This window comes from Cinclus cinclus, chromosome 24, assembly GCF_963662255.1.
Source record: "Cinclus cinclus chromosome 24, bCinCin1.1, whole genome shotgun sequence".
Taxonomy (NCBI): domain Eukaryota; kingdom Metazoa; phylum Chordata; class Aves; order Passeriformes; family Cinclidae; genus Cinclus; species Cinclus cinclus.
The window spans coordinates 6,471,543-6,497,881 of NC_085069.1; the positions used below are offsets into that span (position 1 = coordinate 6,471,543).

General features: G+C 56.4%; 3 protein-coding genes, 1 long non-coding RNA gene and 1 other non-coding gene across 7 annotated transcripts; 2 read left to right on the plus strand and 3 right to left on the minus strand.

The window, feature by feature from the left end:
* Window positions 1-6,006: 6,006 nt before the first annotated feature.
* Window positions 6,007-6,078, plus strand: TRNAQ-UUG (transfer RNA glutamine (anticodon UUG)). The gene has a single exon. It is a non-coding gene; the product is annotated as a tRNA-Gln (tRNA).
* A 2,125-nt stretch (window positions 6,079-8,203) lies between these two features.
* On the minus strand, window positions 8,204-9,821 carry GNGT2 (G protein subunit gamma transducin 2). Its single transcript, XM_062508382.1, has 2 exons — window positions 9,357-9,821; window positions 8,204-8,794 (listed from the first exon to the last, which is right to left on the minus strand). The coding sequence occupies exons 1-2, from the start codon at window positions 9,438-9,440 to the stop codon at window positions 8,669-8,671; spliced, it is 210 nt and encodes a 69-aa protein (XP_062364366.1). The 5' UTR covers window positions 9,441-9,821; the 3' UTR covers window positions 8,204-8,668.
* Window positions 9,822-11,802: 1,981 nt separating this feature from the next.
* Window positions 11,803-15,895, plus strand: ABI3 (ABI family member 3). The gene is made up of 8 exons (XM_062508323.1): window positions 11,803-11,919; window positions 12,877-13,044; window positions 13,593-13,769; window positions 14,485-14,570; window positions 14,805-14,897; window positions 15,155-15,315; window positions 15,438-15,602; window positions 15,735-15,895. The coding sequence occupies exons 1-8, from the start codon at window positions 11,803-11,805 to the stop codon at window positions 15,893-15,895; spliced, it is 1,128 nt and encodes a 375-aa protein (XP_062364307.1).
* Window positions 15,896-17,347: 1,452 nt separating this feature from the next.
* Window positions 17,348-17,872, minus strand: LOC134053383 (uncharacterized). The gene is made up of 3 exons (XR_009933941.1): window positions 17,803-17,872; window positions 17,537-17,555; window positions 17,348-17,441 (listed from the first exon to the last, which is right to left on the minus strand). It is a non-coding gene; the product is annotated as an uncharacterized LOC134053383 (long non-coding RNA).
* A 25-nt stretch (window positions 17,873-17,897) lies between these two features.
* On the minus strand, window positions 17,898-23,431 carry PHOSPHO1 (phosphoethanolamine/phosphocholine phosphatase 1). 3 transcript variants are annotated; one of them, XM_062508353.1, is made up of 4 exons: window positions 23,239-23,431; window positions 20,000-20,070; window positions 18,107-19,041; window positions 17,898-18,030 (listed from the first exon to the last, which is right to left on the minus strand). In XM_062508353.1, the coding sequence occupies exons 2-3, from the start codon at window positions 20,042-20,044 to the stop codon at window positions 18,289-18,291; spliced, it is 798 nt and encodes a 265-aa protein (XP_062364337.1). In that variant the 5' UTR covers window positions 20,045-20,070; window positions 23,239-23,431; the 3' UTR covers window positions 17,898-18,030; window positions 18,107-18,288. The 3 variants fall into 3 exon arrangements, with proteins under 3 accessions (XP_062364337.1, XP_062364339.1, XP_062364338.1); XM_062508355.1 differs by lacking the exon at window positions 23,239-23,431 and adding an exon at window positions 20,485-21,638; XM_062508354.1 differs by lacking the exon at window positions 23,239-23,431 and having other exon boundaries at window positions 20,000-21,638.
* Window positions 23,432-26,339: the final 2,908 nt, after the last annotated feature.

The following is a 26,339-nucleotide window of genomic DNA, read 5'->3' on the forward strand; positions in this document are numbered from 1 at the left end:
TAAAATAGTTGTTTTTTTTTTTTTTTTTTGCCTCCGTTTTACCGAGGGAAAAAAAAAAAAATTAATTAAAGGAAGAAGTTAATTTTAAAAAGTTAATTTAAAAAATAAAAAAGGAAAATTTTAAAAAAAGGGAAAATAATTTTTTTTAAAAGGAAAAAAAAAATAAAAAAGGAAAAGAAAATTTTAAAAAAAGGGAAAATAATTTTTTTTAAAAGAAAAAAAAATAAAAAAGGAAAAGAAAATTTTAAAAAAAGGGAAAATAATTTTTTTTAAAAGGAAAAAAAGAATTTTTTTAAAAAAAGGAAAAAAAGATTTTTTTTTAAAAAAAGGAAAAAGTAATTTTTAAAAAAAAGGAAAAAGTAATTTAAAAAAAAAAGGAAAAAAAATATTTAAAAAAGGAAAAAATATTTTTTAAAAAAGGAAAAAGCTTAAAAAATATTTTAAAAAATCATTTTTAAAGACGGATGAGGAGAGAGATAAATTAATGAATGAATTCCTTCGTTAGGTGGGAGCCAATTTTTTATTCCCTACAAACGCACAGGGAGGAGGGAGGGGAGAATTCCCGACAGGAATCGGCCTCTGCCTCCTCCAGAGCCTTCACAGGGTGACTCTTGGGGAAATCCCTTCTTTTGGGTCAAATCCCATTTTTTTGGTGAAATCCCAAAAAATTAATTTTTTTTTTTTTTTTTTTGTGTTAAATCCTATTTTCTTTTAGAGAAATCCCGATTTCCCTGGTAAAATTCCTCTTTATTTTGGGTGAAATCCCAATTTCTTTTTCTGCTGAAATCCCTTTTTTTTTTGGTTGAAATCCCATTTTTTTCCCTTTTTGTTTTTTTCAGCCCTGTAGGAAAAATCCAAATTTTCCACGAAACATTCAACAAAAAATAACCCAAAAATGCCAATTTTGGTGCTGTTTTCCCCCAATCCCATCACCTCATCCCGAATATTTGGGATTGGGGAATGTGGGATCCCCCCCCCCGGGCAGGGGGGCAGATTCCCAAAATTTTTTGGGGTGAAAGGAGCCGGATTTGGGCCCCCCTGGGGGCGTTTTCCTTGGAATTTTCACCAGAAAAAAAGTTTGGAATACTTGAAACTCCGATTCCCAACCTCGGCAATCCCAAACTTTTCCCATCCCAGCGCTAAAAACGGGGAATAACAATTCCCAAATCCCTTTTTTTGGGATCTCTGGGAAGGTCTGGAGGTAAAATTCCAATAATTCAGGGAATCTTTGGTGCTTTTCCCACCCTTTTCCCGTTCCCGGGTCCCGTTGGCGCTGTCGGAATTCCCAGGGGAATTCCCCTTGTGTTTTCCAGAGGGAAATTGAATCGATTTGAATTGATTTGAATTTTTTGATTGAATTGAATCCAAGAGATTTGTGGGAAGGAAGAGACCTCGGAGCATCTCCCGCTTTTGTCTGGAAAAAGATGGAAAATCGGGAGGGGGCAGGAAAATGGGAGAGAGGCCTGGAATGGAAAACTGGGAAAAATTCCCAACAAACCAGCAGGAAAACGGGAATGAGACGGATCCGGACTGGGATGGAAGAAAAAAAAAACAGGAAAAAATTCCCAAAGAACAGCAGGAAAATGGGATTGAGACGATCCAGACTGGGATGGAAAAAAAAAAAAACCAGGAAAAAATTCCCAAAGAACAGCAGGAAAATGGGATTGAGACGATCCAGACTGGGATGGAAAAAAAAAACAGGAAAAAATTCCCAAAGAACAGCAGGAAAACGGGAATGAGACGGATCCAGACTGGGATGGGAAAAAAAAAAACGGAAAAAATTCCCAAAGAACAGCAGGAAAACGGGAATGAGACGGATCCAGACTGGGATGGGAAAAAAAAAAAACGGAAAAAATTCCCAGCCCCACAGGAGCTCCTCCATCTGTGCCAAGAAATTGAGGGAAAAGCAAAATTTAAGGAAAAGCAGAATTCAGGGATGAGCGTGTCCGGCAGCTCCGGGGATTTTTATTTTAGTGGGAATAATTTGGGATTGTTTTATTCCTTGGGATTTTCCCCTTTCCAGGAACAAGGGAATCCTGGAATTTCCTTGTCCATGGAATTAGGAGGATTTGGGAAGGAGGTAAAGGAATTTCGGGAAGCTGGCGGAGCAGAGCCTTTCCCTGTGCCTCAGTTTCCCTGTGTAGGGAATTTCGGGATTCTCGCCTTGGATCTGCTGGAATGAGCCTTGGGAAAAGCTGGATTTAAAGGGATCGGAGCCTCCTTCCACCACCCAGCCGGAAAAAAAACGGGGAAAAATGGATCCCAAATCCCAAAATCCCAGTGGAATTTTTGTCTTCTGAGCTCCGGCGCCTTCCCGGAATTCCCTGGATTTGGATGAAGGGCATGGAGTGGATTCCTGGAATCCCACAGGAGCAAAATCCTGAAGAAATGACGGAAAAAGGAACTTCCTCCCCACTGGATTTTCCGTTCCTTGGGAATTCCCAGGGATTTGGGGTCGGGTTTGGTTTTGGTTTTTTTTGGTTTTTTTTTTTTAGGGCAGAAAAAAGGAAAAAATTCCTCCCCCGAAAAAGAGGAAAAGAAAAAGCAGGAACAGCTCAGCAGTGCCTGGAAGAAAGAGGGATTTTTGGAATTCTCTGCTCCCAAACTTTTGGGGTTTTTTGGGGATTTTTGGGGGTTTTCAAACTCCGAGGAAATGGCTCCGGAATGGGATTTGCTCCAAGACTTTTCCTTAATTTAATTCCCTTGGTTTTCCCTGCCTATCCCTGCTGCTCCACCCAATTTTTATTTGTTTTGTTTTTTGGGATATTGTGGGAATTTTCCCAGAAAACTGTGGAATTTTTTTTTTTTTTTCATTTATGTAGGATTGATTTCCTTGGCTCATTCCCAATCCCTTTTTTTTTTTTTCCCCTGTCACCATTTGTTTTTTTCCGGATGGAATCTCGATGATCCCAGGAAATCCCTTTGCTCCCGGGATGGATCCTGGGACGTTTTTTCCCGGGATTTGGTTCTGGATTCTCTCCGGGAATGGCGGTGCTGAAGCTTGGTTGGATTTTTCCACGTGAATCCTGGAAACCTTGGAATAACGCTTGGAATTCCTTGGGAATTCCTCCAGGGAGAAGAATCCCCCCCATTCCCTGACCCAGATTTTCTCTGTGTTTTATTGGGATTTTATCCCAGGTTTCCTCGCGGAGATTCCGGAGCGGAACCATCCGGAGGCTTTTCCATCCTGAATTTTTTTTCCTGGCTTTTTTTTTTTTTTTTTTTTTTTTTGGGAAGTGCTTCCAGCTGGGATCACACACCTGGAACTACCTCAGAGCCGCAGGGATCTTCCCGCTGGAGGCAGAATTTTGGGATCGCTCCGAGGAAGAGGAGGAGGAGTCGTGGGGAAGCTCTGGAACATTCCAGGAGGGTGGTGGGGTGGGAGAATTCCCGAGAATTCCTTGGAAAAATCCGGCTGACCGCAGCGCCTGCTCCACCCTTATCCACGGGCCGGAATTCCTGGTTTTTGTTTTTTTTTTTTTTTTTTTTTTTTTTTTTGTGGGAGTGGAATTCCCAGGAGCTCTTGGATGCTCTTCCCAAAATCATGGAAATGTTTGAGCCGGGCTGGGATGTTCTGCGGGATTTTGGGAATGCTCTGATGGACCCCGCTGGGTTTGGGAAGTTCTCCCGGACCGTGAGGATTTGGGGATGCTCCAGAAGAACCTGTGGATGATTTCTGGGATGGTTTTGTGGATCCCGGGTTTGGGATGAATTCCTGGATCCCGGCACTGGGATGGTTTTTGGGGATCCCGAGATTTCAATGAATTTTTGGGATCCCAGGATTGGGATGAATTTTTGGGATCCCGGGAATGGGATGAATTTTTGGGATCCTGGAATCGGGATCGTTCTTGGGGCAGGGAATTTTCAGGGTGGGAAGAGCTGATCCAGAGCAGGGAACGCCTCTCCCATGGCTGATCCCAAGAAATCCACGGGATTGACCAGAGCCAGGCGGGAATTCATCCCGAAGAATCCGCGATCGTCGCCGAATTCCGTCGGCTCCTCCAGCATCCAGAATTCCATGGAATTCCAGGCGGAAATCCGGCCTTAACCTGTTCCAGAGACGCCTCTCGGGGTGAATTAAATCCCGGGAAAACCACAGAACCGGGAATCCATCCTTAAAAATCCACGCTGGGCCCCGAATTCCATCGGCGTCACCTTGGGATCCCGAATTCCTCGGAATTCCGGGAGGAAGCTCGGCCTTAACCCGCGAGACCTTTTGGGAAGAGGGGGTGAAATCCCAGGAAACCGGGGGAGAGGGAAGCGGGAGATGATTCCGAGAGCCCCGGAACGCGCGGCGCCCACGGAGCCGGGAACGACCCCGGGAGCGATCCCGGGAATCCTCACCCCCCCCCCCAGGCCCGATCCCAAATTTTTTTTATCTACCTCTTAGCCGTAGGTGACTCTAGGTAGGGGCGACTCCCCGGGCGCGTAGTTTTAGGGAGAAAAGGAAAATTAAATTTAAAAAAAAAAAAAAAAAAATTTAAAAGTTAAAAAAAAAAAAAAAGTTGGAAAAAAAACAAAAATTAAAATTTACACTTTTTTTTTTTTTCTCCAAAGAAAAATGTTCTTTAAAAAAAAAAGAAAAAAAAATAGGATTTAAAAAAAAAAAAAAAATAGGATTTACGGGATTGCTTTTCCAGGTTTTTGAGTCCTCGGAAGCTCCAGACCTCACCAGTCCCAGATTTGGGCTGTGACTGATTTTATTTTTTTATTTTATTTTTTATTTTGATTTTTATTTTATTTTTTATTTTAATTTTTATTTTTAATACTCGATTTTTTTATTATTTTTTTTTTGGTTGTTGTTGTTGTTTTCCTCCTTCCCTTCATCCTCCTCTCTCCTCCGGCCTCCCCGCAGGTCTGGGGGAATCCAAGTTGATAATTTTGGGGTTTTTTTTTCTATTTTTCCAATGGTTTTGGGTTTTTCTTTCGGGGTGATGGCAGCAGGGAGGGAGGGAGGGGTGGAGCTGAATTTTGGGAGCATCCAAAGGTTCTGCTTTTCCCAGGGAAATTCAGGCTCTTTATGTAAAAATTGTGATTTCTGGGATGTGGTTTTGCCTTTTTTTTTGAGTTGTTTTCACCCTTTTTTCCCCCTTCTTACCTCTCCCGATTCACGTCCTTTTTTTTTTTTTTAATATTTTTTTTTGCCACAAATCGCTTTATTTCCACTGTTTCGTTGTGAAAAATAAAAGAGAAAAAAAACACAGAAAGAAGCAAAAAAAAAAAAAATACGAGTGTTTGTGTGGATTTGTGGGATTGGGGAAAAAAGGGGGAAGTGAGGAATTGGTGGGGGAGAAAAAAAATAACGGGGAAATTTAAAATTAAAATTTAAAAGGAAAGAGGAAGAGAGGGGAAAATGGAGGAAAAATAAATGGGGGAAAAGGAAAAATTAAAGGGGAAATGGGGAGGAAGAAATAAAGGGGAAAACAGGAGGAGCAGAGGAAAAAAATCGAGAAATGGGGAAAAGTTAAAGGAGAAATGGAAAAATAGGGGAAATAAAGGGAAAATAGATACATAAAATAGGGAAATAAAGGGGACTAGAGGGAAAATGAGTAAAGGGGGAGCGGGGAGGAAAAAGAAAGTGAGGGGAAATTCAATAAAAATAGATATATAAAATAGGGAAATAGAGAAAGAAAGGGGGGATAAAGAAAGGGGAATGGAAGAAAAATGAGATGGATAAATGGAAGATGGAGTGGAAAAGAAAGAAGGTGGGAAATAGATGAAACAGAGAAAGAAAGGGGGGAAATAACGGGAAAACTCCAAAGGAATAAAGGCAGAAATAAGGAAAAAAACACAAAATTGAAGGCGGAAATCGGAGGGCCGGGCACGAGGCTGCCGGCGCCGGAGCTCGGGGCTGTCCCAGAGGGAAATCCGGGGTTTCGGGGGGATTTTAGAGCCGGGAACATCCCGGGATTCCCGGAATTCCCGGAATTCCTGATGAACGTCCCGGACTATTTCCCGCGGGCGGAGGGATAGGGTGGGCGCGCGGCGCCTCTCGCTACACCCAGCGGTCCCATGGTGTAATGGTTAGCACTCTGGACTTTGAATCCAGCGATCCGAGTTCAAATCTCGGTGGGACCTCGCGTTTCTTTTTGCCCGCAGCCTCCGCCGCTCCGGGCCCGAGCAGGGAAGAGGAAAGGAGCGGAGGAGGATGAGAGGCTGCGGGGGCCGCACCGTGAGGACCGGGCCCGCACCGGTGCCCGTCCCGCTCCATTTTCTGCGCGGCCGCCGGCGCCTCACGGCGCAGGCGCGGGGAAAAGGTCCCGGATGAGAGCCGGAGGGCGCTCTCCGAGGTCCGTCGCTGATTGGTTGAGCGGGCTGTCACTCTGGAAACCCTGCGTTTCTATTGGTTGTCCTCGAGCCTCACCCCGCCTTCTACAGGCGCGGCCCGGGCCCTGAGGGGAGAATCGCCGTCTCTGTTTTCTACTGCTGATTGGCTGTTCGGACTGTCACTCTAATAATATCGATTTTTATTGCCTGAGAACGTTCCTTGCACCGCCTCCTCCTTCAGCAATGCTGAACCCCCCCGGAGAAGGTTCCCGCTCTCCGGTTCCCATCGTTGATTGGCTGCGCCTTCTGTCACTCCCGCAGCATCGCGTTTCTATTGGCTGCAATCCTGCTTTGTACCACCTCCCACTTCACAATCCGTTTCCCCGGGAGCCGCTCGGCGCTCTCCGTTCTCCAGCGCCGATTGGCTGAGAGGGACGTCACTCTGCCAATCCCACCCTGCTATTGGCTGGGAGCTGCCTTTGCCTCGCCTCCCCCTCAGCAGCCCGGAACCCTCATGGCGGTTCGGAACCCTCATGGCGGTTCGGAGCCCTCACGACGCTGAGCGGCCCGTGCGGCCCTGCCCTAAGCTGCTGCTGTGCCGGCATTGTCCCGAATCCCCTCCGAGGCAGCTTAGCCGGCTCTGCCCCGGCTCTGACGCACGTTCGCAGGCGTTTAACGTCGATTAACGGCTCAATCCCCTCAGGCCGCGGCCCGGTTCTCGGATGGATTAAGGGCAGCTCAGGCCCCGGTGGAGCCGATCACCTCAAGGCCATGATACGAATATAGGATTTTTATTTTTATTTTAACCTAAATAGCCTGAAATTGTCATGGAGCGGTGGCCAGGAGAAGAAGCAAACCCCGAATTAATTATGGAGCATCTTACAGTCAGCTCCATCACCCACCCCCCCAAAAAAAAAAAAAAAAAAACAACCCACCAACTTCATCGAAAAATTGGATTCTGCTTTCCCAAAACGACCCCAGCAGAACCATAAAAAACTACACCAAAAAGCAGGATTCAGCCCCACTGTGCATCCAAGTTTTAGAGTAAAAAGAAAAAAAAAAAAAGGATGTATTAAAAAAATAATGCATCCATCCCAAGCCGACATTTGGGACTGTGAGCTGCTACTCACAGCTTTTATTTGCTTTTAAAGCAAATTAAAAGTGGCTTTTATTTGCTACTGCAGCTGTAGCAAATAAAGGCCACTTTAGAGCAAAGATAAAGCCCCTAAATTCTATTTTTTTTGGAGAGTATTTCCTGCAAGAAACGGAGGCCGTGGCGGTGCTGGCGGGTTTATTGAGCATCTGCGAGATAAAAACAAAACCACCTCGATCTGGGATATTTGGGGAGAGCAGGGAGGGGGTTCTGGCTGCAGGGGAGTGGGAGGACTCCCTACTTGAGGAAAATCCACTTTTTTCTGTCTTTTCTTCCCATTTTTAGGGTGCCCGAAGTGCCTTTGCCTTGTGTGAGCAGAGATCCAGCAGGCTCCAGGTGGGAACCAGGGGGATTTCCTGGGATTTAAACTGGTCTGGGAGAAGAGGAAGAGTGGGAGAGGGTTGTTCCTCTGGGATGGGGACAGCCCACAGCAAGGGCAGCGCCCTGAAGGACTCCAAAATTCCAGTTGCTGTTGCTGCTTCTCTTGTGGCGTTCATGGTCTTGGAGCAGTTTTTATGGAGCTGGAATGGATTTTTAAAAAAGCAAAAAGGCTCCAAACAGCAAACCCCGCTGAATTCAGGTGCTGGCTCTACCCTGGGTTTTTTTAAATTAAGATAAATTAAATTTATCCTAATTAAAAAAAAAAAAAAAAGAAACAACAACAACAAAAAAAACCCCTTTGGGAGCAGGTTTGTAGTGCTCCAGGGATGGCTCCAGGTGACACCACAGCCACAAGCTGATTTTCCAGGAGTTTTCCAGAGGAGGAAGCGAGACAGGAGGAGGAGGTGGGATGGTGGTGGTGGCATCTCCCTCCTTCCCGAGCTGATCCCAGGTGGAATCCCGAGGGAAGGGAGCGCTCTGGGATCTTGGGGATCAGGGGAACAAAGCTCAGAGCCCGGAGCAGGTGGGAATTCCAGGCTCGGGGGGTTCAGAGCAGACACAGCTCAGTGTTTCCACCATCCCCCTCTTGCTCAGGCTGTTAAAAATGCAGAAGTTTTGGGTTGGTCTTTTTTTATTTTTTGCTCGTGGGAAAGCAAAGCTCAGCTGCGAGCTCCGGCCGCAGCTCAGCCCCCGAGGGGGGTGGGGTTGGTTTTGGTTTTTTGTTTTGTTTTGCTTTGTTCGTGGTTTTTTGGTTGTTTTTTTTTTTTTATTCTTCTTCCTTCTTTTTCTCCTTTTGCTGCCCTCTAACTGCTCTAGGGTTTGGTCAGGCTGGAGGGGAAGCCGACAGTCCTGGGATGGGAGAGGGGGTCAGCTGATGGTGCAGCCTCCCTTCTCCTTGAAGGGGTTCTTGTCCTCGGGCACGCCCTTGAGCAGCGGGTCCTCGCCCGCCATGGACTCGATGTACTCCTTGATCTCCTTGCCTGTCTTGGAGACCTGCCAGGGACACGGATGGGACACTGGGATCGGTGCAGGCCCGGAGAGGGGAACACCCTGCTGGGATGGGGCATCCCAAACCACCCCTGGGCTGTGCCAAAACCATCCCTGGGGTGTCCCAGACCATCCCTGGGGTGCGCCAAAGCACCCCTAGGGCACCCAAACCATCCCTGGGACATCCCAAACCACCAAACCACCCCTTGGCTGTGCCAGAGTATCCCAGATAACCCTGGGGTGCCCCAAACCATCCCTGGGGTGCCCCAAACCATCCCTGGGACATCCCAAATTAACCCTGGAGTATGTCAAAACCATCCCTGGGGCATCCCAAACCATCCCTGGGGCACCCAAAACCACCCCTGGGCTGTGCCAGAGCATCCCTGGACTATCCCAAACCATCCCTGGGACAAATAACCCCTGTCCCGAAAGATCTGTGTCCCAAATAACCCCTGAGGTGTCCCAAAGGACCCCGGGGGTGCCGTGGGTCCCAAAGCCCCTCTCAGGTGCCCGGGTGCTGCCAGGGGTGCAGTGAGGAGCTCAGGGAGGAGCTCAGGGAGGAACTCACCATTTGCCTCTCGTTCTTCACCTCCTTCTTCAGCTGGTCCAGCTCCATCTTCAGCAGCTCCTTCTCGGTCATGTCCTGAGCCATCCTGCCCTGGAACTGAGGGAACAGGTGACTCTTGGGATTATGGCTGTGTGCCAATGGGATTGGAACGCCACCCCGCAGTGTCCCTGAGCAGTGTCTGGGAACATCTCCCCGGCTTTTCTAAGGAATTGAACCCATTCCGGTTTTCATTTCCTCCAGGATTTTACAGCACGGCTCCTCCACCACCCTGAACTCCACTATTCCCACACCCCTGGAAGTTTCTGGCACAGTGGAGGTTAGGCAAACCCAACTCCTTTTTACCAAAAAAAAAAAAAATAAATAAAACCAAAACCCCTATGTCACAAGTTCCCCGTTGACACCAGGTGATCCCCGAGGAACCATAAAACGTGGGGAAAGCCATTCCCGATGCCAAAATCCCCCCGGGAGGCAGCAGAGCACTCACCTGGGGGGGCCGGGGGGGTGCTCAGAGCCCCATGCGAGGGGAGAGCTGCTCCTGCTGCTGCTGCCCGGCGCTCTGCCTGCAGCTGATGTCTTTGCTCCCTAAGCTCATAATGGACTCAGGAGCCTAAGCCGGTCAGGTGTTGGTGGAATTAGCCCCAAAGTCGGGCTAATCGCCCTGGGGAGGGGCCCGCGGCAGGAAGGGTGGGTGGGGTCCGGCCGGGACAGCCGGGGAGCCCCCCGGGCTCTGCTGAGCCTGGGACGTGTCCAGGTCCTGAGCCCTGGGAAAGGTCCCTGGGAATGATCCTGGGAATGATCCCTGGGAATGAACTCTGGGAGTGATTCCTGGGAATGAACTCTGGGAATGAACTCTGGGAGTGATCCCTGGGAATGATCCCTGGGAATGAACTTTGGGAGTGATCCCTGGGAATGAACTCTGGGTGTGATTCCTGGGAATGAACTCTGGGAGTGATCCCTGGGAGTGAACTCTGGGAGTGATCCCTGGGAATGATCCCTGGGAATGAACTCTGGGAGTGATTCCTGGGAATGAACTCTGGGAGTGATCCCTGGGAATGAACTCTGGGAGTGATCCCTGGGAATGAACTCTGGGAGTGATCCCTGGGAGTGATTCCTGGGAGTGATCCCTGGGAATGATCCCTGGGAATGAACTTTGGGAGTGATCCCTGGGAATGAACTCTGGGTGTGATTCCTGGGAATGAACTCTGGGAGTGATCCCTGGGAGTGAACTCTGGGAGTGATCCCTGGGAGTGAACTCTGGGAGTGATCCCTGGGAATGATCCCTGGGAATGAACTCTGGGAGTGATTCCTGGGAATGAACTCTGGGAGTGATCCCTGGGAATGAACTCTGGGAGTGATCCCTGGGAGTGATTCCTGGGAATGATCCCTGGGAATGATCCTGGGAATGGTTCTGGGAATGATCCTGGGAATGACTCCTGGGAATGATCCTGGGAATGATTCCTGGGAGTGATGCCTGGGAATCGTCCTGGACATGATCTCTGGGAATGAACTCTGGGAATGACCCCAGGAATGACCCCTGGAGGGTGGCAGCAGCTTCTCCCCAGTTTGGGAAGGGAACCGTCCCGAGGGGAGCTCTGGGAGCAGCGGGAGCAGCTCGGTGCCGGTGCCGAGGGTGCGGCGAGCGGCAGCGGAGGAAATCCATCCCTTCCCTCGGGCCTGGGCTTAGAGCGGGCTCAGGACGGGCTCAGGAAAGCCCGGCCCAGCCTCAGGGACTCTCCCGTGCAGCCAAGGAGGCACCTGGGGGAGGAGCAGCAGCAGGACAGGGTGGAGAGGCTTTCCAAGCACCGGGGAAGTGGGAATTTCCTGCGGCCTCGCCCGCGGGGGTGTGAAACGTCCTTAGCCAAGGACGCGCTGTCCCCGCTGTCCCCTCGGGGCTCACCGGGCGCGTCCCGCTGTGCCCTGAGCGCTGCCAGCTCCGGGAGAGCCTGCACGGGGCTGTTCCCGGGAGGGGCACCTGGCACCGGGAGCATCCCAGAACATTCCCTTCCCTTCCCTTCCCTCTGCCGGGCGCGCGGCCAAGGGCAGCGGGAACTCCGTGGGTTCCTGGATGTGCCAGAGCCTGGCTCGGCCCCAAGCCCCGGGATGGCAGCGGTGGCTCCTGGATGCTAGGCACAGGTGGCAGAGATGGAGGGCAGGATGGTTTTGGGGTCGGGATCCTTGTGGGGTCAGGATGATTTCAGGGTCAGGATGATTTTGGGGTCGCTCCCCGGCCCTGCGGCCCCGGTTCCCGTGACTCACATCCTTCCACAGCCCAGGGCTGCCCTCACACCCGTCCCTCGTGGGGCCGGGGCCCCTCGGCTTGTCCCGGGCAGGGCGGGGTGTCCGTGCTGGGGACGGGGACACGGCGGCGCCCGCGGGCCCTGCGTCAGCACCGCCGGCAGCCTCAAATCGCGGCAGCGGGGAGGAAGTGGGAGCCGAGCCCGGAGAGATGTCGGAGCTGGAGCGGCTGAGGCTGAGCGACATCCCCGAGGGTCGGCAGCTGCTGCGACAGCAGCACGACAACCTGCTGCGGGTGGCCGAGTACTGCCACGGCAACTACCTGCAGGTCAGGGCACGGCGCTGGGCTGGGGTGATGCGAGCCCTGCTGGGTGTCCCTGAGGGGTGGCTGATGGGGCTGGGGTGATGCGAGCCCTGCTGGGTGTCCCTGAGGGGTGGCTGATGGGGCTGGGGTGATGCGAGCCCTGCTGGGTGTCCCTGAGGGGTGGCTGATGGGGCTGGGGTGATGCGAGCCCTGCTGGGTGTCCCTGAGGGGTGGCTGATGGGGCTGGGGTGATGCGAGCCCTGCTGGGTGCTCCCAAGGAGCTTTTTTATTTTTTGTAGCTTTTGCCCTGCTAACCCCGAGCATCCCTGCTGGCTCCCAGCCTGGCTGCCCCGGCCACCCTCTGCTGTGTTTGGGTTCTGCTCTTGCTCCCCAGCGGCCCTGGCAGCGGGTTTGGGGTGGAGGGAAGGTTCTCCAGGGCGTTGGTGCCTCTGGAGAAGCCTTGGGAGAGAGCTGGGGACAGCAGCGTGTCCTGGGTTGTCACAGGGGTTGGGAGGTGGCACCTGGCAGGGCCTGCACACTCATGGATGCTGGTGCACCCCTCCTCCTCCTCCTCCTCCTGCCTGGCTCACTGAGGGACAGGGATCAGGAGAAGGAGAATGCTGTTCTGGCTCCTCGTGTGCCCCACCAGGGCTGTGGCCGTGACCCCTGCCAGCCCCAAGGCCCGGAGCCACCGGGGCAGAACAGAGGGGAAATGAGCTGAGCTATTCTGAGAGCTGAGACAGCTCCCAGCACAGCTGCCGGCACCACCAGGTGTCCCACACGTGGCCTCCTGCTGTCCCCGGAGGCTGAGCTGGGCACTCGGTGACCTCCGGGAGCATCATTCCCGGCAGGAATGCCGATGAATCCCTGCACCCTCCCTCCTCGCTAGCACAGCCAGGGGAAGTCTGAGACATTTGGAAAGCAGAAGGAACAGTCTGTGGTGGCAGGGCCTCGTCTCACGGTCCCCTTTGTCCCCTGCAGGCCAGCGACAAGAGGAAGGCTCTGGAGGAGACGATGGCTCTGAGCACACAGTCCCTGGCCAGTGTCACCTACCAGGTCAGCAGCCTGGCCACCGCCTTCCTGCGCCTGCTGGACCTGCAGGCGGCTCAGCTGCGCCAGGTGGAGGCTGACATCACCTGCGTGGCACAGGTGAGGCCGTGCCGCGGGGCTGGGCTCTGGGAAAGGGGGGTTGGAGACCCCACAACCACTCTTGGAGGGGCTGGGGAGGAATCGCTCTCGGGGGTGTTTTCCTGTCACACCTACAAATCCCAGAGTGTCCCGAAATCCCGGAGTGTTGGCCTGGGGTCACACTGTCCCCGTGCTGGGGCCTGGCCTCGTCTTCCCGGAGTTCGGGGACACTGCTGCAGAGTCCCGTGGCCACCTGGCCTTTTCCTGGCACTCAGAAGCCACCTGGAGCCTGGCCAGCCACAGGAGGGGACAGGCCCACTCTAGAAGCAGCAGGAAAAGGGCTCAAGGGGGTGCCTGAGCCCCTGACACCCCCCTGCCACAGCCATCCCCCCATTCCTTGCCTTGGGTGACATCAAAGCCATGGGGGCTGTGACAGGGGCAGAGCGGGATCTGCCCTTGAGCAATCCCAATGCTCTCCTCCCTCCCGGGCGGGGACACAGGGCTGGTGGCACCTGGGGGAGAGGGGAGAGCCCCGGGCTGGGGCTCTGGGGACAGTGTCACCTCCACAGAGAGTGGACATCCACAAGGAGAAGGTGTCACGGCGTGAGATCGGAGCACTCACCGTCACCAAGAGGTTCCCAAACAGCCAGAGGGTCGTGGCCCCCCCAGAGCCCCCCGTGCTGGAGCCCTATTACAGGAAACCCCTCAACTTCAGTGTCCTGGATGGCATAGGCCATGGGGTCAAGGTCAGCTGGGGTCCCACAGTGGGCTTTGGGTGACATTTCTTGGTCCCTAATGTCCCAAATATCCCAAATGTTCCCAGCATCCCCAGTATCCCCATCCCCAGTATCCCCAGTATCCTCAATATCCCCAGTGTCCCCATTATCCTCAGTGTCCCCAGTGTCCCCAGCACTGCCCTGAGGATGCAGGGGTGGCCCAGACCCCCCCCCTCCATGGAGAAGTGGGGTCTGTCTGTCTGTCTGTCTGTCTGTGCCCTGCAGCCCACTCAGCTTTGGGGCCCTCCACCCCACAAGAGGGGTTTGGAAGCCCCACAGCCCCATGGAGCCTTTCCCAGCTCCGAAAGGTGCCCACAAAAGGGGTTTGGAGGCCTCCCAGCCCCACAGAACCTCCCCCAGTCCGGAAACCCCCACGGGAGGGTTCAGAGGCCTCCCAGCCCCAGCAGGGCCAGGGGAAGTGGTGGCGCGGTGGCCGCTGTTCCCACGGTGCCGGTGGCCGCCCCCGCAGCCCCGGGAGCTCCGGGGGCTCCTTCAGCTCCTGCTCTGCTCCCCTGAGCCCCGGGGCTGAGCCCGTGGAGAGGGAGGGAGAGAGGGAGGGAGGGGGTGTCACAGCCGTGGGGTGCCTGGAGATGTGGGGCAGGGATGTCACCCTCCCGTGTCCCTGTGTCCCCGTGTCCCCGTGTCTGTCTGTCTGTCCCCCTGTTCGTGTGTCCCCGTGCCACAGGACACCAGCACACAGCTGTCCCGCACGGGCACCCTGGCTCGGAGAAGCACCAAATGCTCCTCGGCACAGCCCGCGGGGACACTGGGGTGAGACGGGACACGGGGCGTGGGGTGGCCCTGCCGCGTCACCGAGGGGTGGTGGCACGGGGTGTGGGTTCTGTGGGGGTCCCACTGATCCCAGTGATCCCAATCCACTGATCCCATTGATCCCACTGACCCCCATCCCATCCCATCCCATCCCATCCCATCCCATCCCATCCCATCCCATCCCATCCCATGATCCCACTGATCCCACTGATCCCACCGATCCCATCCCTTCAGGAGGAGCAGCCGTGTCCCCGAGCCCATCCAGCCTCCCGTGGTTCCCGAGGGAAAGCTCTCAGCCACCTCCAGCTCCTCACTGGGGTCCCTCAGGTACCAGGGGGCCCCAGCAGCTCCTGGTGCTCGGCACTTTCAGGGGGCAGTGAAGGGTTTTGGGGCATTTGATGGGATTGGGACAGGGGTTGGGATGGAATGGGACAGGGGGTGGGAGGGAACGGGACAAGGATGGGGAAGGGTTTGCACATCTTCAGTCTCGTGCCACACGGTGCCACCTTGTCCTGGCACGGGGCAATGTCTGTGCTCAGGGTGGGCACAGAGCCAGCCCTGACACTGATGCTCCTCCACCGCAGCTCCAGCAGGGCCCCGGCAGCTCCTGGGGAAGGAATTCCTGCCCCTCCACCCCCTCCAGGGCCACCCCCTCCAGGGCCACCCCCGCCTGCCGCTGCCATCCCACCTCCACCACCCCTCCCTGGGCACCTGGCCGTGCCCCCAGCGCCCCTCCTGCCCCCAGGTGAGTGCTCGTTGCTCCAGGAGGGGTCACAGGGACATGGGGGGAGCTGCTTGTGACCCCTCCCCATCCATTTTTGGGGTTGTCATCCCCTTCATCCCTCACCCCTTCGGGGGTTTTGGCAGCCCCCGATGATCTGGAGCTGCTGCCACCACCCCCAGCTGCGCCTGAATTTGGGGACCTGGCCCTGCCACCACCCCCAGCTGCTCCTGAATTTGGGGACCTGCCCCTGCCACCACCCCCAGCCTCAGAGGATCCCCCATGGGCTCCCCAGAGCTACCTGGAGAAAGGTACCCAAAATCCCAAACCCCTGGATCTGCACCCTTGGCACGCCCAGCGCTGCGGTGGCCGCTCCTGTCCCCTCCTCCTGTCCCCTCCTGTCCCCTGGGCGGGCTCCATGTGTCCTGTCCCCCCTCCCGCAGTGGTGGCCCTGTGGCCCTACACGCCACAGAAGGACAACGAGCTGTCCCTGGAGCCGGGCGCGCTCCTGTTCGTCACCCGCCGCTTCTCGGACGGCTGGTGCGAGGGAGTGATGGAGCAGCACTCGGGATTCTTCCCCGGGAATTACGTGGAGCCTTTCTGAGCCTGCCCCGCTCCCCGCACCTCGGGATTTCCTTGGAATTCCGGCTTTGGCAGCGCAGGGAATGCGCGGGGCTGCGCGGGGCTGGCACTGCTGGCACAGCTTCCAGAATATTCCCCCTCTGCCCCGTACATGCTTGGGAGTGTTTGGAGCCGGGAATTTTCGGGTTTTGGAGCTGGGAATTCCGGCTTTGGCAGCGCTGGGAATGTGCGGGGCTGGCACTGCTGGCACAACTTCCAGAACATTCCGTGCTCCCCCGTGCATCCTTGGGAGGGTTTGGGGCCGGGATGTGGCGCTGAGAATGTGGCAGCACGAGCTGGTCCCGGGGTGCAGCCCTGGATCCCAGCCCTGGATCCCAGCCCTGGATCCCAGCCCAGAACAAGACCCAGGGCACGGAGCACGGTGGGCACAGCAGCCACCCGCTGTCCCTCGTGGGCTCCAGGGATGCTCCAGCCCCAAAATCCCCACCCCAAATCTTTCCCTGCTCCTCCCCTGACCCCACTCGGCCGCTCCAGTGCCATACCCCAAAATTCCAGCAGCCCGAGGAATATTTTGCTGCAGCTCAGAGCTGTTTCCCAGGTGGGTTCATGCCCTGGGCTGGTGTTTTCTGCAATACAGAGAGCTCTGTGTTTATAATACACTGATTTGTATTTTTAATTCCATGGCTTTGAGTTCCACACGGTCGAACAGGAGGAGGAAGAACAAAGGAGAGGGGATGGGACAGAGGAGGAACAACTCAGGGCTGCTTTGGTTATTTCCTGCTGGGCTTTGGGGTTCCAAGGGTTTGGAGGAGTCAGGGCCACCCTCGAGGGCCGGTAAGGCTGTGGATAAATCCAGGAAAAATCCAGGATAAATCCAGGAGGAGCCAGCCCCAGAGAGCAGCGGGTGCTAGAGGTGCCCCCTGCAGAGTGCAATTAGAAGGGGTAATTAATGAAGGGGTAATTAATACTGCGGTGGGGAGCTGGGGTGGGGTTTGGCCTCTGGGGACGAGGTGCCAGAAGTGCCACAGCACCACGGAACCCCCCCGGGGGGATTTTGGCACCTCTCAGGTGCCCAGGTCAGGGGGGAATTGTCCCTCCCTGGGGTAGGAGGGGTCTCACACGATCCAGGAAACCGCTGGGGCACGGAGGGGACACGGGGACACCGCGGGGACACCGCGGGGAGGAGCAGGGATGGAAGGGGCGAGGCAGGGTCCCGCTCCCGCGGGGGATGTACCGGGGTGGGACGGGGCTGGAGAGGCTCTGCCACATTCCCAAAGCTTTCCTGCTGCTCCCGGCACGTTTGATCCCGAGAGTAAAGTCCCGGGAACAAGACGCGGAGTGGGGTGTGGAGGGCCAGGGATTTCCCAGCCAGAATTCCCGGTGGGATCAGGAAGGGAAAAGGAGGCAGGGCTAGGCAGAGGATGGCAGGAGCGAGGACGTGCCCAGCCCACGGGGGCCGGCTTCCGGATTTTTAGGAATTCTCTTTCGAGGTCAAAAGGGAAAGGAAGCAACAACTCCACCAGAAAACCCCCGTCAGCGTTGGCGAAAGGTGCAGGGTCCGGCTGTGCCTGCAGGATCCGGCTGTACCTGCAGGGTCTGGCTGTGCCTGCGGGGTCCGGCTGTACCTGCAGGGTCCAGCTGTACCTGCAGGGTCCGGCTGTACCTGCAGGGTCCGGCTGTACCTGCAGGATCCGGCTGTACCTGCAGGGTCCGGCTGTACCTGCGGGGTCCGGCTGTGCCTGCAGGATCCGGCTGTACCTGCAGGGTCCGGCTGTGCCTGCAGGATCCGGCTGTTCCTGCGGGGTCCGGCTGTACCTGCAGGGTCCGGCTGTTCCTGCAGGATCCGGCTGTTCCTGCAGGGTCCGGCTGTTCCTGCAGGGTCCGGCTGTACCTGCGGGGTCCGGCCGTGGCTGCAGGGTCTGGCTGTACCTGCAGGGTCCGGCTGTTCCTGCGGGGTCCGGCTGTTCCTGCGGGGTCCGGCTGTGCCTGCGGGGTCCGGCCGTGGCTGCAGGGTCCGGCTGTACCTGCAGGGTCCGGCTGTTCCTGCAGGGTCCGGCTGTTCCTGCGGGGTCCGGCTGTTCCTGCGGGGTCCGGCTGTTCCTGCAGGGTCCGGCTGTACCTGCAGGGTCCGGCTGTTCCTGCAGGGTCCGGCTGTTCCTGCAGGGTCTGGCTGTTCCTGCGGGGTCCGGCTGTTCCTGCAGGGTCCGGCTGTTCCTGCAGGGTCCGGCTGTACCTGCGGGGTCCGGCCGTGGCTGCAGCTCGGTGACCCCGTGGCTCAGCAGGGCCTGCAGAAAGTGCTTTCTTTATTCACGGGAGAGCAGAGCTGGGAAAGGCAGGAGAACATCCCAGGATCGAGGCCAAGCGAGCAGCGCTGAGCAGGGAGCCGTGACGCCCCCGAGCCGAATCCCAAATCCCTCAGCATTTCCTCCTGAGCAGCTCCTGCAGGTACCGCGCCACCTCCGTGGCCGACTCCCAGGGCACCACGGCGGCCTGGAAAGCTCCAGGCTGATTCTCGTGGCTCTCCTGGATCAGCCTGTGCATGGGGTAACCCTTCCTGGGGAAAACCACGTCCGACGCCGTCAGAATCCCCGAGGGACAGAAATCGTTGGCTCCGTCCCCCACGTAGAAGACGCGCCGGAACTCCGCGTCCTCGCGCGCCCGCTCCTCCAGGTACTCGCTGAGGATCTTCCTCTTGCACATGTTGGCCGGGCACTGCGGGCACTTGTGGCTGTGGTAGGGCCCCAGCGTGAGGAAGCCGCGGCGGTCGAAGCTGGCCGGGTTGCTGAAGATCTTGCGGAACAGGGAGTGCACGCCGGCCGCCCGCAGCTTGGCCTCGATGCCGAACACGTTGGCGTCGGAGATGAGCACCAGCTCGAAGAGCTCGTGGTGCTTGGAGAGGAACTGGAAGAGCTCGGCCATGCCGGGGGACAGGGGGATGTTCTCGTAGACGGCCCTGAAGTCGGCGGGGCGCACGCCCTGCTCGCCCAGGAAGGTCAGCACTCGCTGCATGTGCTCGTTGTAGGAGCCGCCCCGGGGGCTCTCCCGCAGCGGCTCCGGCAGCGCCCGGCCCCGCACCACGGAGTCGTCGCTGTTCTCGTCCACGATGGTCTCGTCAAAGTCAAACACCAGCAGGAACCGGGGCGGCCGCGCTCCGGCCATTCCCACACCCTGGGAGAGGAGAGGAGAGGAGAGGAGAGGAGAGGAGAGGAGAGGAGAGGAGAGGAGAGGAGAGGAGAGGAGAGGAGAGGAGAGGAGAGGAGAGGAGAGGAGAGGAGAGGAGAGGAGAGGAGAGGAGAGGAGAGGAGAGGAGAGGAGAGGAGAGGAGAGGAGAGGAGAGGAGAGACCCTGCTGGTATTGGGGTGTGGGTCACTGACCCCGCCGGTATTGGGGTGTGCTGGCACCAGCCATTCCCACACCATGCTGGGGAGCAGGGACCCCGCTGATACCGGGACCTGGTGGCCACCCCTGCCCACCCCGGGGCTACCTGAGCCCGGGCTGATTAGCCCAGCTGCGCCGGGAGGGGTTAATCCCCCCTGCCAGGCCCGGCCTAACCCTTCATCCTGCCCATAAAGGGATCACCCCGTGCCGCTAATCCCGGCCCGAGGTCACTGTGCCTCCGGGGACAGCAGCGGGGACAGCGCGGCCCCGGGCTCGGGGAATTGCCGGGCTCGGGATCAGCGAGCCGGGAGCCGGCCTTTGACCCGGCACACCTGGCTTGGAACGGGGGCACGGGGGGGGGACAGCACAGCCTGGCCCTGCTGTGACACCTCTGGGACAGGGGGGACAGCACAGGGAGGGTCAGGTGGGATTTTAGGGAGAAGTTTTTCCCCCGGGAGGTGGCATAAGCACAGGAACAGCTCCCTGGGGAACAGGCACATTCCCAAAGCTCCCAGGGGTGCCCAGGGTGGGATTTTGGGTTGTCCTGCAGGGCCAGGAGCTGCTCTGGATGATCCCTGGGGATCCCTCCCTCCAGCTCAGGATATTCCACAAACCCAAAATCACCCCGGCCTGGCACCCGCAGCCACTCCAGGCCGGAATTCTGAGTTTGGGGAGGCGATCCCTGCCCTCCCCAAGGACGAGGGGGTGGCAGAGGTCACCTGGGCAGGCAGGGGACAGTGACACTGACCTTAAACAGGCATGGCAGCCCCACGCCCTGGCAGCACCTCCTCATGCTGGCACCATCCCCGGGGCTGAGGGCTGCAGAGCACAGAAAAGAGGGAATTTGGTCAATCCTGGGGGCTTTTCCCTGGATATTCCCAGCAGTTCAAGAGCTTCTGGTTGAGGGTGGAGGAATTAAAGGAGAGCAGAGGCTGCTTAAAGACTCTGATCTCTCCTAATCCTCAGTGAGGGCAGAGGAGGAACAGCAGGGAAAAAAAAAAAAAAACAAATGGGAACAGCAAAAATACCCTTGAGGAGCAAAAAAAAAAAAAAAAAAAAAAAAGGGAATAGCAAAAAGAAACTGGGATTAGCAAAAAAATCGGGAAGAGCAAAAAACTCCGGGTGGAGCAAAAGACTCCAGGAAGAGCAAAAAACTACTGGAGCAGAAAAAAAATGGGAACAACAACAACAACAAAACGGGAATACCAAAAAAAAAAAAAAACAACAAAAAACCTTGGGAACAGCGGCGCTGCTCCAAATCCCCCCCGATTTTCTTCCACCCTAATTGGTTTGGGGTGTTCCTCTGGATGCAGGGAATCCTCCTGGATGACACCAAAGCCGGAATTCTGCCGACCCCTGGTGTCCAAAAAACCGCTGGAAATTCGGGAATATCGTCCTGGGAATTGCAGCTGGGCTTAGCCGGGCCCGGGAGGATTCCCGTGATTTGTCAGCAGCAGCAGGAAGAGTTTTGCGGCTGAAGGTGATTTGTGGGGGATTTGGCTGGACCGGAGCCCGGCTCCCAACTATTTTGGGAACAAACACGATCCATGACTCTGCTGGAATTAAAATCCAAACCACGGCTGCGGCGGCACCTGGCGCAGGGAAACGGAGCCAGGGATGAAATTTTGGAAAAATCCCTTTTTTTTTTTTTTTTTTTTTGGTGAGGCCTGGAACCACACACTGGGTGTTTCTTCTCTAAAAATATATAATCAGAAATTTAGGGTTTATTTACAGACAAAACCTGGAGCCAAATAATGCCACAGCCAGGCTGGGAGTGGCTTCCAAAGCGGGAGAGATGGGAAAAAAAAAGGGATTAAACAGGAAAGAGGAACTGAAATTTTGGTCACTGCTTGGTCACTGCCAGCAGGGAGAAAATAAATTTGGGATGAAGCCTTAGGGAGAGTTTGTGGTGATGAGAAAAGAGCTCCGGGGGACATTGGGGACACCAGGGAGCTGTGGGGATGTGAAACTGCCCCAAAAAACTCCTCTGGGCCAAGGGTTTGGGGTTGGAGGAGTGGGAAAGGTTCCAGGGGCAGAATTTGGGGTTTTGGGGCAGGTGAGGTCAGGCAGATTTGTCCCAGGACATCAAAACCTGTCTCGAGCTGGGCCAGAGCCCCTGGGGCCCCTTTGGGCTCATCCCGAGCTCCAGGAGCTCATCCCGGGATGAACCCGCAGCTCAAATTCCCATCCCCGGCTCTCCCGGCATCGATCCCGCTGCTCCAAATCCCTGGAAAACTCAACCCGAGCCTCCCTGTCCCGGGGTCCCCACCCTGAGCCCTCCGGGATGGTTCCTGGGGGATTTCTGAGGGATTTCCAGGGATCAGAGGGACAATCCCAGCCCATCTCCCCACAGGAGCTCGGAGCATCCCCGAGATGTGGCTGCAAGAGCTGCTCCCCCAAAACCAGCCCGAAACAGCCCCAAAATTGCCCCAAAACCGGCCCCAAAATTGCCCCAAAACCTACCCAAAATCGGCTCCAAACCGATTTCGGGATAGAATCCCAGGTGGGTTGTTTAGGGATTGAAATCCTTTGAGGGCTGGGGGACACCTGGAATCCTACGAAATCCAAAATCCTTGGGACACGGAGAAGGAAATTCCAACCCAATGAACCAGAGCTCAACCAGCCCGGGGGTCTGGAATTCCCAGCTCCACTCCTGATCCTGCTCCCACGGGAGGTGGGGGGAAAAAAGAGATTTAGGAAATCTCCCGGACCTAAATTAACCCACGGACACACCCAGCCGGGAGTGGGACAGAGGGAAGGGAAATCCCGGAGGGAGCGGATCCCGATTCCTGCTCTGGGATGAGACACCCAAAAAAAAAAAAAAAAAGTAGCGCAGCCGGAGAGTCGGGACGGAAAAGAAATGGGATAAATTACTCAGGAATAAAGGTTTCAACTCCCCGAATTTGGGATAAGGATCAGAAAACGCCGGGGAATTGCTGGGAATCGATTCCTGGCGCGCTTTGCGCCCCGAATTTTGGGGTCTTTGGGGAGCCGGAGCCGCCTCCGCACTCCGAGGGTTCCCAGAAATCGGCACCGGGACCGAGCCCGGAAATCCCGGGATACCGGGAGAATTCCCGGGACAGCGGCGCTCTCTCCCCGGTACTCCCGGTTTGGAGGTTTTTAACCCCAAAGGCGATTTGGGTTAAATATTCGGGTTTTTAAGGAACTCGAACCAACTTCTGCTCTCGAGCGAATTCCAGCTCCGGGACAGAACTCCTGGGAAACCGAGCGGGGAGAATCCCGGTGCCCCAAAAGCCACGAGGGGAGAACCGGGACCGGGACTCGATCCCAGCGCCGCTGGATTTAAACCGGAGCCGCTCCGAGCCCCGAAAGAAGAGGAAATGCGGGAATTAACGGGAAAGAAATCCCTGGGAAGGAGCGCTCGGAGCCGGTCCCAGCCAGCGCCGGGGTCCCCCCGGCCCTTCCCGGGCTCCGCTTTCCCCCCGAATTCCCGGGCACGGGACCGGGCAGACCCTTCCAGGTCACCCCGGGTGACCGCGCTGCTCCGGCTTTTCCCGGTGTTTGTTTTTCCTGCCGGGAATCCGCGGCGTTCCCGCAGCCCCGGGCTCGGCAAAGCGCCCGGTCCGGTCGCAGAACGCGGCGGTTCGGGGGATCCAGCCCCGCATCCCCGGATCCCACCGTGGCCTCTCGCCCGGTGCAACCGGGCCGGCAGCGGCTGCGGCTCCGGTACCGGCACAGCCCCTCCCCGAGCTCCGCGGCTTCTCCCGGTACCGGCGGGGCTCCATCGGGGCCGCTCCGTGCCCGGCCGGCATTTCCCGGTACCGGCAGGGTCCGACCGAACCAGGACCCCCCCTGTACCGGCAGGAGCCGCCCCGGTACCGGCAGGGTCCGACCGTATCGGCACCGCCCGGTACCGGCACCACCCGCTCCGCATCCGGCAGAGTCCAGCGTGGGGGGACCCGCCGGTACCGGCGGCAGATCCGGTATCTCCCGGTACCGCTGCGGTGCCGCCTCTCGCCTCCTTACCGGGTCGGAACCTGCCGGGATCGCCCGGTCCGCCCCGGTGCCGGAGTGTGCGGGGGCGGCTCGGGGACAGCCCGGGCTCGGGGCCGTTCCGGGTCCGGTTCGGGGCCGGTTCGGGGCCGCCGCCGGCGCTGCCGCGAGCGCGGCCCCTTTAAAGCGACGCCACCGGGGCCGAGCGGAGCCGCCGCAGTGCTCCGACGTCATCGCCGGCTCAACCAATGGCGGCGCAGCTTCCTCGCCGCGGAGGGGCGGGGCCCGACCAGACCACGCCCCTTTCCCGAGGGTCCCGCCGCCCCCGCCCCGCTGCCAAAAGTTGCCAAATCGGGAAAAGCGCCAAAATCCCGAATTCCCCCCCCAAATAAAACCCGTCCTCCCCCAAAACCCGCTCCGGTGTTGCGTAACCGAATCCCCTGGGGGGGGGGGGGGGGCGGGGGAAGGTTCTGCCCCCAAAGCCGAGCGGCGCCGCGGCTCGGGGTGAGCAGAACGCCCGAATTGTCCCCAAAATAACGGCGGGGCCGCTCGGGCCGCAGGCGGGCGGGGAGCGGGGCCCCGGCGCTAATTCGGGACGGGCAATGGCAGGGTGGCAGTGCCAGGGCGGCCCCGCCCGGGCTCCGCCGAGATAAAAATACCCGGGCGGAGCCCCCGGAGGCACCGGCTCGGGAACGCGGAGGGGAGAGGAAAAAAAAAAATAAAAATAAAAATAAAAGCCAGCAGGGGTTGGGGTTTTGCGCTGGGTTTTAATTAAAAGTGTCCGGGAATGGGAAGGCGCGGCCGGGATTCCAAAGGTCGGGAAGAGCCGCGGGTCGCGCTCCCGGCTGCGCTGGAGCCTGGCGGTGCCACGTTGTCGCCGAGCCCCAAAAGCTCGGGGTCTTCCGAGCCCCAAAAGCTCGGGGTCTTCCTCGCTTTGGGGAAATTGAGCTGGAGAGAAAAGCTCGGAGCGTTTCTGGGAGCTTCCCTGGCTCCCCCCGGCCGGAGGTGCCGACCCTGCTCCAGCGGCTGGGGAGGATCGGGGAATTGTTTTAGGGAATTCTTTTGTCCCCTCCTCAGCCTGGGACACTCCGGCTCTGGGATTCGCTCTCGCTTTCCCCGGGACATTTCCCCGCCTCTGGAACCGCTCCAGCCCCGCTCGGAGCGGGAGATTCCAAAGGGCGAATTCCCCACGGGCTCCTGCCCCTTCCCACCGGGATCCAGCGGGGCAAAGACCATGCCGGGATCATCCCGGGATCATCCCGGACGCTCCCGGTGATTTTCCACTGCGGAGAGCCCCGGGGAGCAGGCGAGGACAGAGCCCGGGGCGGGCGCTCCTGGCAGCTCCAGAGAAACCACCGGAGCCTTTTCCCAACCTTTGGAATTCCCGCAGCTCCCGGGCCAGCCCAGCTCGCTCCAGGTTCTCGTCCTGGGTTTTGGGGTTGCGTCAGCCCCGGCGCTGGCCCCGCGCGTCCCTCCGGTGCTGCGGCATCCCCAAGGTTGGGAATTGGGAATCCCATGGGATCAGAGCTCCCGGAGCCCTCCGGGTTTTGGGGGAATTCTGGAGCCGAGGCCTTGCCGAATTCCCCAAATTCCCCCTTTGGAGCTGGGATTCAGTCAGGACCCACCGGGAAACAAGAGTTTTTCTATGGAATCATGGAATATTTTGGGGTGGGAAGGACCTCAAGTCCCATCCAGGGACAATTCCCACCATGCCAGGGACAATTCCAGGGATCCAGGGGCAGCCACAGATTCCCTGGGAATTCCAAAATCTCCAAATCCCCGCCCTCTGTCTGCGGGAAGCCATTCCCTGTCCCGGCCCCTTCTCCTGCTCTATCCCCGTTTATTTTCTGCTGGATAAAACCCCATGGAAATCAGGGAACAAAATGGATTTTATCCCCCCGGAAAAGCTCCCGGAGGCTCAGAGCCATCCCCGCATTCCCTGGATTTACTGATCCGGCCGGGAATGCTCCTCCTTCCCATGGAAAAGCTGCTGCCTGGACAGAAATCTGGGAATTCTCCTTTTCCTGCCGGGAACAACACCTGGAGCACATCTGGGACTGGAGCTGCTGGGAAATTCGGGAAAAGGAGGAGAGGGAACTCCCGGGATCTGTCCCGGAGCATTCCTGGAGGGAGCTCTGCCCGCGGGGATTCCGGGAAAAACCAGCTTAAAAAAAAAACCAAAAAAAACCCAACTTGAGACTTAAAACCGGGAGAATGGGAGGGAAATCCCAGGGGAATCGTCCTTGGAGCACGCCGGGATCAGGGAGGGACCCCGGGTGGGATTTCAGGTCCCTTCCCACCCAAACATCCCGGGAGGATCCCATTCCTGAGGAGGAATTATTGATTTAGGAATTACTGATTTAGGAATTATTGCTTTAGGAACACGGGGATCGTTCCCGAATCCAGGGAATGCTCCAGGAGCGATCCCGGCAGCTCCATCGCCCTCTCCTGGCTCAGCCTCCCCAAAACGTGGCTCGGGTTAAATCCCAAAGGCTCGGGAAGGAATTCCCGGGAAAAATGCGGAGCTCTGGGGGCGCCGATCCCGGGAAACATCGAGGAATAAAACGGGGAAAAGGCAGGGAAATAAAACGGGAAAAGGTGAAATAAATGGGAGGGGGGGGGGGGGGGGAGGGAAAAGCGAAATAAATCGGGAAAATAAGGCGAAATAAAATGGGAAAGTAAAAATAAAATGGGGAAAGAAAAATAAATTAGGGAAAAAAACCAAAATAAAATAAAACGGGGAATGAAAGCAAAAGTGACAGGTGCAGAAATGAGGGAACATCCGAGCAAATCCCTCGGAGTTTCCCATCCCTGTGGAATTCTGCGGGTGCAGCAAAAATGGAAATTAAGAAACCACAATAAATCCAAGCCTTGAATTCCCTGCACTTGAAACTCCATTTTCTTTTTTTTTAATTTTTTTTTTTTTTTTTTTTTTTTCCTGGATTAAATCCCACCCCTCCCTCCCAGCATCTCACATCACGGCCAGACCGGGAAGAGGGGTTGGAATTTTTAATCTTCTTCCACAGAAAGGAAGTTCATAAATTCTCAGAATGATCCGATACAGAGCGGAGCTGAAGAACAGGAAAAAAAAAACCCCATCCCAGATTCTGGAATTCTTGGAAGAGCAGCCTGGA